The following is a 17,141-nucleotide window of genomic DNA, read 5'->3' on the forward strand; positions in this document are numbered from 1 at the left end:
TGTCGAGGAGGGCGAGGTTGAGGAGGAAGAAGTACATGGGGGTGTGGAGGTGCTGGTCACAGGCTATGGTGGTGATGATGAGGCCGTTGCCCAGGAGGGCAGCCAGGTAGATGCCCAGGAAGAGCCGGAAGTGCAAGAGCTGCAGCTCCCGTGTGTCTGTGAATGCCAGGAGGAGGAACTGGGTGATGGAGCTGCTGTTGGACATTTGCTGATGAGCATGGGGCACTGTCACAGGAGCAAAAGACAGTGATAAGTTAGGGGAGACTTCTCTGAGCAAAAGCAAAGCCATTTCTCACACACCCTCCCCTGCTCCACAACCCCTTGTCCTTTTCCAGACCTTCGTTCAGCTCCGTGGCTGAGCCCTGGGTGGTGCTGGCTGGAGGTGCCGTGAGGAGCAGGGCCTGTGCCCGCTGGCTGCCCAGGAGTCAGCCCTGCTCTGCAGCAGGGGTCATGGAATGGGGGAACAGGGTCCAGTCCTGGGGTTCAGCTGTGTCAGATGGACCCGTTCCTGGTGCAGAAGGGACTGTCAGCATCTGCTCTCCTAGTGATAATGAACCAGGACGGAACAAGGCAGTTTGAGAGGCTTGTTTTTTTGCAGCTTCCTGCAACTCCCCTGGAGAGTGTTGTTGGGTGTCAGAAACCCTCAGCATTTCTGCTGCACTCAGAGAGAACAGAGCGAGTCCTGTGAGACCAGAGGATGTCTGTGGGTCAGTGCAGAGTGATGGCAGTTGGTCTGTCCCTCTGTCTTGCTCCAGCTGCCCTGGGCTGGCACCTTTCTGAGATGGAGGCTGATCACACTGCCATGTTACCCTGAAAAGCCACTGGGCACTGCTGAGAGCAGAGGGATCCACCTCAGACCATGACATATTTAGCTGAGGACACACATGGATCATTTCACAAGCCCAACAGCATTTTCTTGGTCACAGCATCTCTGTGCTTCTCCGTGGGGCTTTCAGATAACACACATATGCTGTAGGACGTTTGCATCCTGGAGGGAGGATCACAGCTTGGAAGGAAAACTCAAGGAAACAGCCAAGGGTCCTAATGATGGCATTTGATTCAAGGAGACTCAGCTCATTCCCCAGCCCCACAGAATGCATTGCCCACAGCCCCACAGGTCAGAGCAAAGCTGGGACACGTGTTCCCATGGACACACCTGCAGGAAAGGACCCACAAGATCAGGCTGTGACTCTGCAGCTGAAACTCCCATCCCCAGAGAGCCTGACAGCAAGAAACAGATCACACCAACAGTGACCCAGAGCAGTGGAGAAAGAAGGAAACTGCGGTGAGGGTGGGTGTGAGAGAGGCCAGGGCAGAGGCAGCCGGGCACTCAGACAGCGTCACCCTTCCCCAGCTGTGCAGCCACCTCCCACACACCTGCATTGCCGGGCAGCTGCTCTCAGCCCCTGTGCTCTGCAGAGGGAACTGGAGCTCTGGCTGCACAGGAGCTGCTTCATGCCTTGGAGCCCCCGGCCCTGAGGGCAGAGGCTTTGCTGGGTGGGAGAGGAGGCGAGGGGGCTGCTCACAGGAGGGATCTGCACTGTGGGGGATCATAGGGAGTTTTCTGTGTTCCCCCTCCCATAACAATGCCAGTTTTATTTTCCTGTCATTTCTGATCATTTCCCTGCTGCCTGGAGATTCTCCCCCTGGGAGGTGTTTCCCTGTCCATGTCTCTTCCCTGTCAGCACTCAGACGCCATCCCACCCTCTGTGCCCTCACCCTGGCCCTACAGATCCTGCCTGTTCACAGGGCACTGCCTGGGGGCATCTTCCTGTTTCCAGATTGGGGAAAAGGACAGGTCAGACTAAGGCTGACGGGTTCAGCAGATGTGATGCTGGTGCTGTGCACAGGCAGAGCAGCAGCTGAAGGGATGTTATGAGGCTTCTGGCAGATGTACTGATGACTCTGAGTTGCAGTTCAGGAGTCTCAGTGACTTGTTTAAGCATGAGAGCTCATTTTCATTTTTTCCTTTCCTGCACCCCCCAACCCTTGGGAAAGGAAACTGAAAAGACAGGCTCAGGAAAGCCCGCTATCTGTCTGCTAATCCTTGCATTGATCTTCTGCTTGAGGCATCCACTTGGAAAAATCCTGGGGGTGATCTGGAGCTGTGAGCAGCTCTGATCCACACAGCACCCCCTTAACAGCAGAAGCACCTTTCCTGCCTTGATAGGGGTGGCTCCTTCCCTGCACAAATTCTCCCCACAGCACTGTGGGGATCTCCCCAGGCAGTGCTGACCCTGGCAGGTGGCAGAGTCCCTGTCCCAGCACAGCCCTGGGGTGCAGGGACCCTGCTCTGCAGGACAGCCCTGGGCACCCCTGGGTGCTCATCAATATTCACAGCTGTTCAACATTGCCTGCCAAGAGCCCCCTCCTCACAGATCCCTCAAGCTGTGCCTGTGCTGACTTGAGGAGATGCCTCCAGGAGCTACAGCTGCATTGCCCTGCACCCAGAGACTTACCATGGCAAGGGCTGCAAAGATTTCTCCTCCGTGAGCTCTCAGTCATCCTCCCCATCCTGACCACCTTTAATCTCTCTCTGCCTTGCTCGTCTCCCTGAGACCCCCAGGCAGAGCCCTCAGCCCTGCTGCGCTTTGCAGAGGAGCTGCTCCTGGGCAGAGCTGTCTCTCTGCAGCGCTGCCGCTTGCCATGAGCTCCCTCTGTCCCAGGAGCCCAGCCCAGCTCAGCAGCACAGGAGCAGCCCAAGGCGCTTTAATGACCCCTCTGGTGGCTTTGGTGCTGAGCCCGTGAACCTCAGACCCTGAGGGGAAGTTGAATAAAACCTCTCAAGAAGTCAAAGTCAGATTCAAACTCCAAAGTTTCTTGTAATGTTTATGAGTCCCACTGAAGGACACTATTGAGGAAATGACTCCAAGATTTGGTTAGAGAAGAAAACTGGAGGCAGAGATGACAGGTCAGGAAAATCAAGGTTAAGTTCTCTCTGATGATCAGTAAACCTGGATGTGTTTCATTAATCAAAGGGCCAAGCCCTGACCCCCAGCCCTGGGAAGGCAGATCCTGTCCCTCCCATGTTGCCCAGGGCTCTTCCTGGGACAGTGTGATGTGGGGCTGTGCAAGGCCAAGGGCAGGACTATGGTCCCACACCTCCCAGGTTCCTGGCTGGGGACAAGGAGGCCATGAGGCCCCTGTGCTGTAAGGACAAGGTGTCTCCTCACAGGCATCAGAGCTGGAGACAACAGCCACAGCTAAGGGGAGAAGGAGCTCATGTCTGCTGGGGGCTTTCAGCCTCTTTACATCCCTTGATCATCTCCACGACAGCCTGTCCTATGCTGTGGCATCCCCTGCACCTCTTTCCCTGCAGGCTGGAGACATGCCCCCTGCTGCCCCACCTTGCTCTTGTCTGAGCATCTTCCTTCCTTTGCTGATATCTCTCCATGTAAATACTTAGATTTGGGTTGCCTCTACTGTAACTAACTCATCTGACTTTTGCATTAAGGATAGACCGACAGCTGCAGATCTTTTGACAATATATTTTACCAGCATGCCAACCCTGGTATCTGTATTATTGAGTTATACCATCTTAGGTGATTTTTGGTATTAATGTTTTATATTATTGTTTTCCCTCAGCAGGTAATGGCTGAAAAAGCTGCTTCAATTTTAAAAACATCTGTTGCTTCAACATAAGTGACGAATCAGCCAACATGAAAAACAACATTTAACATCTCCAAGACTTTGTGCATCAAATGGAGCAATCTACTGATGATGCCTGGATGAATGGCTCATTTAATTCCTTGATAAAATGAATGGAACACCTGATTTAAAGCATCATTGTACAGATATGTTTATTCCTCCTCCTGTATGTGTTTATTATGTACCTCTCTAAATTGCTCTGTACTACACAAATCCAAGTGAACATCTCCGGCTTTGCTGGCCCCAGCAGAAGCAGTTTCTTGACTGAGGGGGGTGGAATACATGGGAATGGTGCAAGAATGACGAGGAGGAGTATTGTAAGGACACTCAAGCCACTGTAGCTGGGATGTAGAAAAGCACATGAACCACAAGTAGAACCTCTGGGTTTAGATAATAGGCCTGTGAATAATCATAAAGACACCTCACCATATATCCTTAAGATTCCTACAGACAAAGGTAAAAGCAATGCTACAAAATGCAGAATTAGTGCACAATGCAGTTTCCCATATGTCTAATGGCATAACCTGTCCGGCAAACACTGCCGAGACCAGTCTATTTCATCTTTTTGTCTTCCAGCTTCCTGTAAGATGAAAGTACAATATATCATCCTGTTGCAGCTGAAGGCACATCATGTCCTGTTGGGACTAAAGCGGAAGACTCTATTTGGATGGTCACCGACCAGAACAGGAACTTTGAATGTGGTGCTTCATCCAGTTGTAATTCTGTTAACTCTAACATTATTGTGCTTGTTCCTTACAATCATTTTATGTATAAAAGCCGGGTACACATATAAGCAAAGGATCTCTATTTGTTGTGACAAACACCCTGATAATACAATTTATAGTGATATTCTATATTATTGAAGCTATCTGCTTAAACAGAAGTTCACATGCACGCTAACAGCGTATATAGATGATATTAGCATTTAAACTGAATAGTTTATCAAACAATTGGACTCTTACCACTGAACTACAACATGCCATGTATTTATGACATAGAGGCAAGAGGTAACCACACTACCAGTCTATGAGAGAATGAAGGGGATTGACTGTGGTCAAGGGAGTGGAGCGTGGCAGGCGCACTCGACCCCCCCTCAGCCAAACCAGCAGCAGTTTGGTCCAGGCTGCAGAGGAGGGAAGGGCCTGAGCCACAGCCAGGCCAAGAACTCCTTCCAGGAGACCCACAGGGAAGCAGAACGGCAACTGAACGCCGGTGGCTTGTGGGCGCAGGGAGTCTCGTGCAGACTTTTCCTACTCTATGCAATTTGACTATGAGTCAACCACTTCATTCTAGAAATACGACAGCCTGGATGAGCCCACTTTGAGTGCTCCCTGCTAAATAAGTGAGCCGTATGGCAACGATTTTACTACTCACGGGTCACTGGATGAGCCTAATTCAACTTCAATATTCATCATTTAGCTTAAGTAGACGCACACCAAATGTAATGGATTATTTAGAGATATAAGTTTGTATGATTTTTTAATATACTCTTCGATTCATGTTACTTAGTAGACTAGATTTGCTAAAATTTTAAGCTCGTATTTGCCAAAAGCAACCGTAGACTACACTAAACGCCTTGCATGATAAAGTCGAGCTTGCATTTTGCTGGGAAAAATGGAACTGACTGGGAAAACAACGATCCAAGGCTAACGCAGAGACATCACAGACATCTGCAAAGCCGGGCCTATTTTTGCACTTCACTGAGAAGGATTTATCCAGACAAAATGGCACGTTCAAGGATATGGACCAAAACCAATGTCTACAACCGAACAAAGCAGAGGCCCACGTGGAGTCAGGGAAAAAGGGTCCAATGGGGAGCAAAGGACCTGGTGGTAAAATTTTGCTATTGGACTTGGATCTTGGTGTGAATGGTCTGTAAAGATATAAAAGTTTGTAGTTTTCTATGCTGGGGCGGACCTCTGCGCAGGTACCCAGCTTGAGCCAGCCCTTCTGCTATTCTACTCCATTAAATTTTTTATTTTCTGAGAATTTTGTCTCCTGAAAGTCTGCTCTGCATATGGTCATAAAGCCTTGCCTCTAAGTTTGCTGCTGGAGTTCTAAAATACAAACTCTGGAGCGAACGGTTATCAGGGAAAGAGGAATCCTGACAGTTTGCACCGCAACGGACATGGCCTCACCTGAAAGTTTGTCTCCGGAGCTCCAAGACACAGCCCCCTGGAGTGAACAGTTATCAGGAAGGGAAGATGACTGAAAGTTTCCTTCGTGAACAGGTACAGGCACCTGGAGAGAAGGTCAGCAGCATTCAGCTTGGCATATTTCCCCCATGCAGTAAATAATAGAGTGAACCTGCCACCGAACTCTTTGAAGTCGCGCTTCTCTTTAAGAAATCTAAACATTGTTCTGCAGCAAGCAAAACCCCTCAATTACTCCCCCGCAACAGGGCGCCAGCAAGTGAGGTCACAAAGGGCCCCACTGTGACCCTCCGTTTGTTGTGACAAACACCCTGATAATACAATTTATAGTGATATTCTATATTATTGAAGCTATCTGCTTCAATATGCCATTTGTCACAACAAACGGAGGGAGGTCAGGGTGCCCCATTGGGAGGCTCAGGGTCAGCTCAGTCCTGGGCACCTGGGTGCTCTCGGGGTGGCCTTGGCTAAATTTGAATCCCAGTTTCTTCAAGTTTTACCACCCACTGCTCCCAGCATAGTCTTAAACAGTCCGTTGCACCGCTCGATTTTCCCGGAGGCTGGTGCATGATGGGGATGTGACAGACCCACTCAGTGCCGTGCTCCTTGGCCAAGGCGTCTACGAGGAGGTTCCAGAAATGAGTCCCGTTGTCTGGCTCAGTTCTCTCTGGGCTGCTGCGTTACCACAGGACTGGCTTTTCAAGGCCCAGGACAGTGTTGCGGGCAGCGCCATGGGGCAGGGCGTATGTTTGCAGCCATCCGGTGGTGGCTCCACCATTGTAAGCACAGAGCTCTTGCCATGGCGGGTTTGTGTCAGTGCGATATAGTCAATTTGCCAGGCCTCTCCACATTTACACTTCAGTCATCGCCCCCCTATACCACACGGGCTTTGACTGCTTGGCTTGCTTGATCATAGCGCATGTTTCACAATGATGAATAACCTGTGCAACAGCATCCATGGTCGAGTCCACCCCTCGATCACGAGCCCATCCACATGTTGCATCCCTTCCTCGATGACCTGAGGCATTGTGGGCCCAATGGGCCATCAATAATTCACCTTCATCTTGCCAGTGCAAACCTACCTCAGACACTTTAATCTGGGCAGCCCGTTCCCCCCGCTGGTTGTTCGGATCAGGTTCTTCAGTGACCGACTCTCGGGCACATGAGCTTCTACGTGGCGCACTCTCACAGGCAGGTTCTCCAGCCCGGCAGCGATATCTCGCCAGGATTCAGCAGCCCTGATGGGTTGGGCTCTGCGCTGCCAGCGGCTCCGCTTCCATTGGCCGTGGCCCAGGGTACAGCAGGGGCCACGACGGTCGGACACGGTCGGCGGTGGCGGCGAGAAGCCGGATGGCCCATGGCTGCGTTCCAGCGGCACGGCCCGGGATACCAACTGTGTGAGCGGGTGGTGCCATGGAGACGCGGGGTCTGGAACAAGGGGGTGGCCAGGGGGACGGGAGGGACGGGGAGGGCGGCAGAGAGGAAGGGGCCCCGGGGCTGGGCCGGGGCTGCTCGAGCTCGGGGCAGCCCTGACGGGCGCCATGTCAGAGCTCGGCCTGGCCGCCCGCAGAGCCGCCTCCTGCTCACATCACTCTCCACTGCCATTGGTCGGGAGGGCTGTCAGTCTCCTGGACGGAGGTGATGCTGTCTGGGATTGGCTGCCTGGGCTGTCACTCTGCCCTGGTTTGGGGCCCACCCTGCCCTGAGGCGCTGTTTCCTCTGATTGGCTGTCTCTCATTTCTCCCTGGCTCCTCCCATCAAGCGATTGGACAGTCTGCCTATCAATCATTTGTGTGACACTCTCCTGCCAGGTGTGGTTGGTGCAGCCAGCAGAGCCCACCCCTGAACGCTGCCCAGTTTGTTCAACTCTCGCCACCTTTCCTGCAGGCCTCAAAGCCTGATTGGCTGGTTACATATCAATCACATGACTTGCCCCGCCTCCTCAAATGCGATTGGCTGTCCTGGGTCTGGGGTAACAGTGCAACAGGGTTACAGTGAGAACACTCGTGGGTTGAGACAAAAACGGGTTAATAATTGGAATTAAAAAAAAATAGATGAAAAATTTAAAAATGACATTTAAAAAGTGAAAATAAATATGCAGTAATAAAAATTATACCTATGATAATGAAAAGGAAAATACCAAAGAGAAAGGATCATGGAATCATAGAATGTCCTGATTTGGAAGGACCCACAGGATCACGGAGCCCAACTCCTGTCCCTGCACAGGACACCCCACAGGTCACACCGTGTGTCTGAGGACGGTGTCCAGTCTCTTCTTGAACACTGTCAGGTTGGGCCGTGACACCTCCCTGGGGAGCCTGTTCAGTGTCCAGCACCTCTGGGTGAAGAACCTTTTCCTCATGTCCAACTGACCCTCCCTGGCACATCTTCCTGCCATTCTCTCGGGTTCTGTAATTGGTTCCTAAAGAGAAGTGATCGGCATCAAACCCTCCTACTCCCCTTGGGTGGACGCTGTAGACCGCCAAGGGATCTCCTCTCAGTCTCCTCCAGGCTGAACAAACCCAGTGACTTCAGCCGCTCCTCATACGGCTTCCACTCCAAACACTTCACCATCTTGATGCCCCTCTTCTGGACACTCTCCAGTAGCTTTATCTCCTTTCATCCTGTGTCCCCAGCGCTGCACACAGTGAATGCTCCAGGTGAGGCCGCCCCAGCGCAGAGCAGAGCGGGACAATCCCCTCCCTGCCCGGCTGGCCGTGCTGTGCTGGATGCACCAGGACACGGGGCCCTCTTGGCTCCAGGGACACTGGTGGCTCATGTTCAACCTGCTGTCGACCAGAACCCCTACATCCCTCTCTGTGGATCTGCTCTCCAGCATCTCATCCCCCAGTCTGTCTGTACAGCCAGCGTTGCCGTGTCCCAGGTGCAGAATCCAGCACTTGCTCTTGTTGAACTTCATGCAGTTGGTGATTGCCCAGTTCTCCAGCTTGTCCAGATCCCTCTGCAGGGCCTCTCTGCCATCCAGAGTGTCAACAGCTCCTCCCAATTTTGTGTCATCAGCAAACTTGCTAAGCAATCCCTCAAATCCTGAGTCTAAGTCATTTATAAACACATTGCAGAGTGCTGGCCCTGAGATGGATCCCTGTGGAACGTGCTACTGACTGGTCACCAGCCCGACATGACCCCATTTACTAGAACCCTTTGAGCCCGGCCCGTCAGCCAATTGCTCACCCACTGCACTGTGTGTTTACCCAGCTGTGTGCTGGACATCTTGTCCAGGAGGATCCTATGAGAGACACTATCAAAGGCTTTACTGACATCCAAAAAGATCTCATTGACAGGCTTCCCTTGGTCAGCTACGTGGGTAACTTTATCCTAGAATGAAATTAAGTCTGTCAGGCAAGACTTTCCCCTCATGAACCCGTGCTGGCTGGGACCAATGACTGTGTTGTTGTTCAGATGTTTTTCATCTGAATGAGTTACCCGGAGTTACCCCCGTGTCTGTGTCTTTCTGGCCAGGGGTCTGTCCTGAGAAGGGGATCCAGCCTCTGCCACTCTCTGGAGAGACAAACCCTGTGTCCATGGCACTGAGAACACAAAGGGTCACCCGTGCAAGACCACCCTTCATCTGAACCACTTAGGTATGTACTTGTGGATGGGCTATCAAGCCTTATAGCGTAAATGCCCGTGTAATTGGCACTGCCCAGAATGGCTACTGCAGACGCAGACTGCTGTGCTGCAGAGCTTTATATTGAGGCAAATTAAGTGAGGAGCACTGAGGCCAATTCTGTTTCATGTCTTTATCAATGATCTGGACAAAGGGATCGAGTGCATCCTCAGTAAGTTTGCAGAGAACACCGAGTTGGCTGGGAGTGTTGATCTGCTGAAGCGTGGGAAGGCCATACAGAGGGATCTGAACTGGCTGGATCGTTGGGCTGAGGCCAGTTGTATGAGGTTTTACCAGGCCAAGTGCCAGGTCCTGCACTTGGGTCACAATAACCCCACAAACGCTCCAGGCTCTGGGAAGAGCAGCTGGAAAGCTGCCCCATGGAAAAGGACCTGGATCTGTTGGTCAACAGTGGCTGAAAACGAGCCAGCGTGTGCCCAGGTGGCCAAAAAGGCCAATGGTATCCTGGCTTGTATCAGCAATGCCTGGCAGCAGGACTGTGAGAAAGCTGCCAGAACACTCAGGCCTTACACCAACACAAAGCATCAGAGACAGTGGAAGCTGAAAGAGGGCATGGCTGGAAGACTAAGCACTGCTTATCCCTGAATGTTCTGCTGTCTCTCTGTTCCCTTCCACCCACCCACACATGCAGGAACTGTCCATGCAGCTCCAAAACGGCACTGGAGGAAGGACCCAAGGAAAAAAATATAATTGCTCCAGGTACATTTCCTTTGTTGAAACACACGGGAAGCACAGCTCCTCATTTACATAGACAGTCATAAAAGAAGCCAGTGAAAACGAAAGGGGATGGCAAAATTATTAATAAATAAAAAGCAACCACCAATAAGAAAAAAAAAATGAAAAAGGGAAGTCTGAGCCTGCAATGATACAACTGTTAAGCAGAAGATGATGGGCAGTTCATTGCTTCAGAAAACATCCAGTCATCACTGTCCATAGGGCATTCTTGAGCTCCTGGTTCCTCATGCTGTAGATGAGAGGATTCACAACTGGAGGAACTACTGAATACAGAACAGAAACTATCACACCCAGGGATGGGGAGGAGATGGAGGGGGGCTTCAGGTAGGCAAACATGGCAGTGCTGATAAACAGGGAGACGATGGCCAGGTGAGAGAGACAGGTAGAAAAGGCTTTGTGCCGTCCCTGCTCAGAGGGGATCCTCAGCACGGCCCTGAAGATCTGAACATAGGGCAGGACAATGAACACAAAACACACAAAGAATAAAAAGGCACTGAAAACAAGAATTCCACCTTCCCTGAGGTAGTAGTGTGAGCAGGAGAGCTTGAGGATCTGGGGGACTTCACAGAAGAACTGATCCAGGACATTGCCCTTGCAGAGTGGCAGTGAAAATGTATTGGCTGTATGTAGCAGAGCATAGAGAAACCCAGTCTCCCAGGCAGCTGCTGCCATGTGGACACAAGCTCTGCTGCCCAGGAGGGTCCCGTAGTGCAGGGGTTTGCAGATGGCAATGCAGCGGTCATAGGACATGATGGTGAGAAGAGAATACTCTGCACCAAAGAAGAAACCTATGAAGAAGACTTGGGCAGCACATCCCGCATAGGAAATGACCCTGGTATCCCACAGAGAGTTGGCCATGGATTTGGGGATAATGGTGGAGATACAGCCCAGGTCGAGGAGGGCGAGGTTGAGCAGGAAGAAGTACATGGGGGTGTGGAGGTGCTGGTCACAGGCTATGGTGGTGATGATGAGGCCGTTGCCCAGGAGGGCAGCCAGGTAGATGCCCAGGAAGAGCCAGAAGTGCAAGAGCTGCAGCTCCCGTGTGTCTGTGAATGCCAGGAGGATGAACTGGGTGATGGAGCTGCTGTTGGACATTTGCTGCCTCTGGGCATGGGGCACTGTCACAGGAGGGAATAAAAGCAACACGTTAGGGGAGACTTCTCTAAGCAAAATCAAAGCCATTTCTCACACACCCTCCCCTGCTCCACTCCCCCTTGTCCTTTTCCAGACCTTCGTTCAGCTCCGTGGCTGAGCCCTGGGTGGTGCTGGCTGGAGGTGCCGTGAGGAGCAGGGCCTGTGCCCGCTGGCTGCCCAGGAGTCAGCCCTGCTCTGCAGCAGGGGTCATGGGAACGGGGGGCAGGGGACGGACCTGGGGTTCAAAGTTGTCATCTGAAACTGCTGCTGGTGAAGAAGGGCCTGTCAGCATCTGCACTATCACAGAGAATGGAACAGGATGGTAAAATGAAGTTTGAAATGATTGGGGTTTTGACAGCTTCACAGAATCACAGAATATTAGGGATTGGAAAGGACCTTGAAAGATCATCTAGTCCAATCATTTAACTCCCCTGGAGAGTGTTGTTGGATGTCAGAAACCCTCAGCATTTCTGCTGCACTCAGGGAGAACAGAGCGAGTCCTGCGAGACCAGAGGATGTCTGTTGGTCAGTGCAGAGTGATGGCCGTTGGTCTGTCCCTCTGTCTTGCTCCAGCTGCCCTGGGCTGGCACCTTTCTGAGATGGAGGCTGATCACACTGCCATGTTACCCTGAGAGCCACTGGGCACTGCTGAGAGCAGAGGGATCCACCTCAGACCACGACGTGTTTAGCCCAGGACACACACGGATCATTTCACAAGCCCAACAGCATTTTCTTGGTCACGGCATCTCTGTGCTTCTCCGTGGGGCTTTCAGATAACACACATATGCTCTAGGACATTTGCATCCTGGAGGGAGGATCACAGCTTGGAAGGAAAACTCAAGGAAACAGCCAAGGGTCCACAGCCCCACAGGTCAGAGGAAAGCTGGGACACGTGTTCCCATGGACACACCTGCAGGAAAGGACCCACAAGATCAGGCTGTGACTGTGCAGCTGAAACTCCCATCCCCAGAGAGCCTGACAGCAAGAACCAGATCACATCAGCAGTGACCCAGAGCAGTGGAGCAAGAAGGAAACTGCGGTGAGGGTGGGTGTGAGAGAGGCCAGGGCAGAGGCAGCCGGGCACTCAGACAGCGTCACCCTTCCCCAGCTGTGCAGCCACCTCCCACACACCAGCATTGCAGGGCAGCTGCTCTCAGCCCCTGTGCTCTGCAGAGGGAACTGGAGCTCTGGCTGCACAGGAGCTGCTGCATGCCTTGGAGCCCCCGGCCCTGAGGGCAGAGGCTTTGCTGGGTGGGAGAGGAGGCGAGGGGGCTGCTCAGAGGAGGGATCTGCACTGCGGGGGATCGTAGGGAGTTTTCTGTGTTCTCCCTCCCATAACAATTCCGGGTTTAGTTACCTCTCATTTCTGATCATTTCCCTGCTTCCTGGAGATTCTCCTCCTGGGAGGTGTTTTCCTGTCTATGTCTTTTCCCTGTCAATGCTCACAGACGCCATCCCACCCTCTGTGCCCTCACCCTGGCCCTACAGATCCTGCCTGTTCACAGGGCACTGCCTGGGGGCATCTTCCTGTTTGCAGACTGGGGAAAAGGACAGGTCAGACTAAGACTGACGGGTATAGCCAATGTGATGCTGGTGCTGTGCACAGGCAGAGCAGCAGCTGAAGGGATGTTATGAGGCTTCTGGCAGATGTAATGATTAATCGGAGTTGCAGTTCAGGAGTCACAGTGACTTGTTTAAGCATGAGAGCTCATTTTCATTTTTTCCTTTCCTGCACCCCCCAACCCTTGGGATAGGAAACTGAAAAGGCAGGCTCAGGAAAGCCCGCTATCTGTCTGGTAATCCTTGCATTGATCTTCTGCTTGAGGCATCCACTTGGAAAAATCCTGGGGGTGATCTGGAGCTGTGAGGAGCCCTGACCCACAAAGCACCCCCTCAACAGCAGAAGCACCTTTCCTGCCCTGATAGGGGTGGCTCCTTCCCGCCACAGCTTTTCCTGACAGTACCGTGGGGACCTCCCCAGGCAGTGCTGACCCTGGCAGGCGGCAGAGTCCCTGCCCTGGCACAGCCCTGGGGTGCAGGGACCCTGCTCTGCAGGACAGCCCTGGGCACCCCTGGCTGCTCACCCACCTTGACAGCTGTTCAACATTGCCTGCCAAGAGCCCGCTCCTCACAGATCCCTCAAGCTGTGCCCGTGCTAACTTCAAGAGATGCTTCCAGGAGCTACAGCTGTGTTGCCCTGCACCCAGAGACTTACCATGGCAAGGGCTGCAAAGATTTCTCCTCCAGTGAGCTCTCAGTCATCCTCCCAATGCTGACCACATTTAATCTCTCTCTGCCTTGCTCGTCTCCCTGAGATCCCCAGGCAGAGCCCTCAGCCCTGCTGCGCTTTGCAGAGGAGCTGCTCCTGGGCAGAGCTGTCTCTCTGCAGCGCTGCCGCTTGCCATGAGCTGCCTCTGTCCCAGGAGCCCAGCCCAGCTCAGCAGCACAGGAGCAGCCCATGATGTCCCTTTCTCTATCCTCTCTGGGCTCCCTCCAGCTGTCCCTGGGGCTCCACGGGCACATCCTTTGAAACAACATGAAGTAATCAGTGATGTTGATTCTCTCTCTTCAGCAGTGACACTTCTTGCCAGCATTGTGTTCTTTGTATTAAAAAGTAAATTGGTATGAGAATCACCTTTTCTTGTCCCATCATTAGGCAGGACACCAGGAATGTTACAGCAAAGGATCTAATTTTTCCAAACTGGGGGAGGAATATGTTCCCCGGAATGAATTTAGGCATTATATTCTGGGTTTATACTCCTAGGTCTAGAGAGACATTCAGCAATCTGTTGGCCATCTCATGTCTCTGCTCTGAAGCAAAGCCTTTGCTAACATGGGCTCTTGGACACTTGGTACCAGGTTTCCATGAGGCGACTCAGGTTTCCTGGTGCCACAGCTGGGGTGGTTCAGCCCAGACGTGAGGCAATGTCCTCAGCCAGGGACCTGACTGGGTGAGCTGGAGCTGTCAGTGTTGCAGACAGAGCTGTGACACGGATGGAATAAACTGCCAAGGCAGGGTGGCAGAAGTTAGTTCATCTGGTCTTCAAGCACAGCAGCCTCCAAGCACAGCAGCAGGCCAGATCAAAACTCAGTCTAGACCTGTAAGGTAATTCAAGGGCCCCATAATGAGCTGTTACTACTGCAGGAACAGTTAAAGGAGAAACAAAGACACCGTGTGGGTACTGATGAATTTAATAAGAAAAAGAAGTGATATTCTCTGTGTCTCTGGTCCTCCATCTTCACCAGCAAGGTCTCTCAGGCCTCTGTGACTGGAGGCAGAACAACCAGCAGTGGATGGGGATCACGTCAGGGGTCCCTGGAACTAACACAATCCTTTCCAGTGTATGGGACAGGAGGGGCAGCATCCCAGGAGCTGAGAGAGCAGGACCATGTCACAGTGAGGCCACTCTCCACCTTCTTGGAAAGCTCATGGAGACTGGGGGGACTCCCTGACCACTGGCAGCTCTCACACATTGTGTGCACTTTTCAAAAATGGCCAATGGGTGAGCGGGGGAACTAAGGGCTGTGCCCCAGAGCATGTCCACTGGGACCCCATTTCTGGGTGTCTGGAAGAGAAGGTGATGGGGTTTACCCAGGGCAGGTTGTGTCTGTCCATCCTCTTTGCTTTCTGTGAGGAAAGGACAGGGTTGCTGGATGTGGGAAGAGCAGTGGTGGTCTGTTACCTGGAAGTCAGGAAGGCATTCAGCGTCATCCCCCACAATATTCTTGTGTCCAAGGAAGGATAATAGGGTCTGCATCGGTGTGCAAGTAGGTGGGTAAAAAACAATCTGGATGGTTGGACTTACAAGGCTCTAGATAAAGGGAGAAACTTTCCAATCCTGAGGACAGTCAAGCCCTGGAAGCTGTTTTCCAAGAGTGCGCATGCACTCTACCCCAGAAAGTGTCCAAGATGTGTTTGGATAAAGCCCTGAGTTATCTGATCTGACCCTGCTTTGAGCAGGAGGTTGGTCAAGACACCTCCCAAGGTCCCATCCAGCCTGAATGATGCTGTCCTTTCATCCCCTTCATGTTTTCAATTTAGGGACAGTTCTCTAGTTCTCTCTGGCCACAGGAATAATTCACATGAGGTCCACGGCTGTTTTACAAGTGCCCCCAAACAGCCCTGACCACATCTTGTGCATCCCTTTTCATTTGTCCCCACCCAAGTTCTTCTTTTTTGCTGTCCTCATGCCCACCTTGTTGATCCTTTCAGAGCAGGTTGCTTAAGAGGTGTCAGCATCCATGTACAGAGTCTGCACATCAGCCAGGCAGCAAAGCCATCGTTACAGAAATGGAGACGACGCTCTTGACCAGCTCATTGCACCCAGGAATCACATTTCTTGTCTGCTGAGATTCCTGGGAACACCTGAACTTTAAGTGCAGAGCATGTGAGTCCTCATTGGGTATCCTGGCTCATCTCCTGACCCATGTGGGGCCTCAGGCTGTGAAGAGAATCAAAACCAACTTTTTGGCAGGGGTAGTTTCATTTTACATGTGTCACGCAGGGCAGATGAAAGGAGCTCAGAACTCCAGTCTCTGCTGCACTGTTGGGACTTCAGAGACTGGAAATGCAGGTGACGGTGTGTGTCAGTGCACACCACATAAACATTCTGGATTCCTTTGTGCCTTTGCAGCAACCTGGGATCTGTTCCTTGGTTTTCTTTGGCTAAAAAAGAAACAACTCCCCTATGCCACCTCCCCCTCACACCAGAAAAAAAGGAGAACAGGTGTGGAAGAGGGAGAATTCGGGGGCAATTCTGCCCAACAGGTGTCCTCTTTCAATCACAAAAAAAGTAGAGGAGAGAGAAAAAACACAGGTCTAAGAACTTCATGCAGGAGGTCAGCTGCCAAGACATAGCATCTCTTTTGAGAAGCAACAATGACTGTTGAGAATGAAAGTTTGTTTCATCATCATCACAGAGAATAAGGAGTTCCCTGTGACTGTTATTAGTGATTGTACCACTACTGAAAAACATCCTTGAGAGCATCTCTGTTGTCCCTCAGCTCCAGAGCTCAGCCGGTAGAAAGGGCCAGATTCTTGACTTCAATATGACGGATTCCTCTCAACCTTTCTTCTAGGATTTTTACAGGGCCATATTTCCTATTATAACGTATCAATTCTTGTGCTGCTTCCCCCCACATCCACACCTTTTTAGTATTTGGTTGGTTGGGGGAAGTCGGGGCAGGGGTGAACAGTGAATCAATGGTAGTGTCAGCTCCATCCCTCTGGCTCCCACTTCTGGTACCCTGGCTTCTGATCAAACCTTCCAATCTTTCTACTGGGCTCCTCAATGCGATTGTCCTTTGAAGGTTTACGTGACTCTGGAAGTCCCCTTATCAAGGGACTCATCATGTCAGGACTCACTGGCAGCATCATTGAGGATTCACATTCGGGAATCAATTTTCTTTCATGTGTCATTTGCAAGCAGGCTGCTTTTTGTGCACTTTCTAGCAATTGATCAGGTGTGCCAGTGATTGCCAGGGACTCTCCCCTATCTAAAGGCTTTAGCCCTCCAGCCCAATAAGCAGCTCGCTGGGTTAGGGACCATGGGACACGTCTGTCACCAGTTGTTAAGAAAACTTCACGCCCCCAGTAACCATTAGCTTCCTGTTCACTTAACTGAATTTGGTCTCCCCCAGTTAGGGATACGTGCCACACGTGCTCCGTTTCAGATTCTTTAGGGAGGTGACCGTACTCTCTCTTTAGCTTGGCCAACTCAGTGGCAGTGTAAGGTGTTTTCTTAGTTGTAATAAGAGGGTCAGTGTCCTCTTCATTTGCATGAAAATATTCTGTTTTCACTAAGGGTCTCACATGTGGGTAT

At 51.7% G+C, this 17,141-nt stretch overlaps 1 protein-coding gene across 1 annotated transcript; it reads right to left on the bottom strand.

The window, feature by feature from the left end:
* Positions 1-10,347: 10,347 nt before the first annotated feature.
* Positions 10,348-11,280, bottom strand: LOC136000299 (olfactory receptor 14J1-like). The gene has a single exon (XM_065654077.1). The coding sequence runs from the start codon at positions 11,278-11,280 to the stop codon at positions 10,348-10,350; it is 933 nt and encodes a 310-aa protein (XP_065510149.1).
* Between the last annotated feature and the right edge of the window lie 5,861 nt (positions 11,281-17,141).

Source organism: Caloenas nicobarica, chromosome 32, assembly GCF_036013445.1.
Source record: "Caloenas nicobarica isolate bCalNic1 chromosome 32, bCalNic1.hap1, whole genome shotgun sequence".
NCBI lineage: Eukaryota > Metazoa > Chordata > Aves > Columbiformes > Columbidae > Caloenas > Caloenas nicobarica.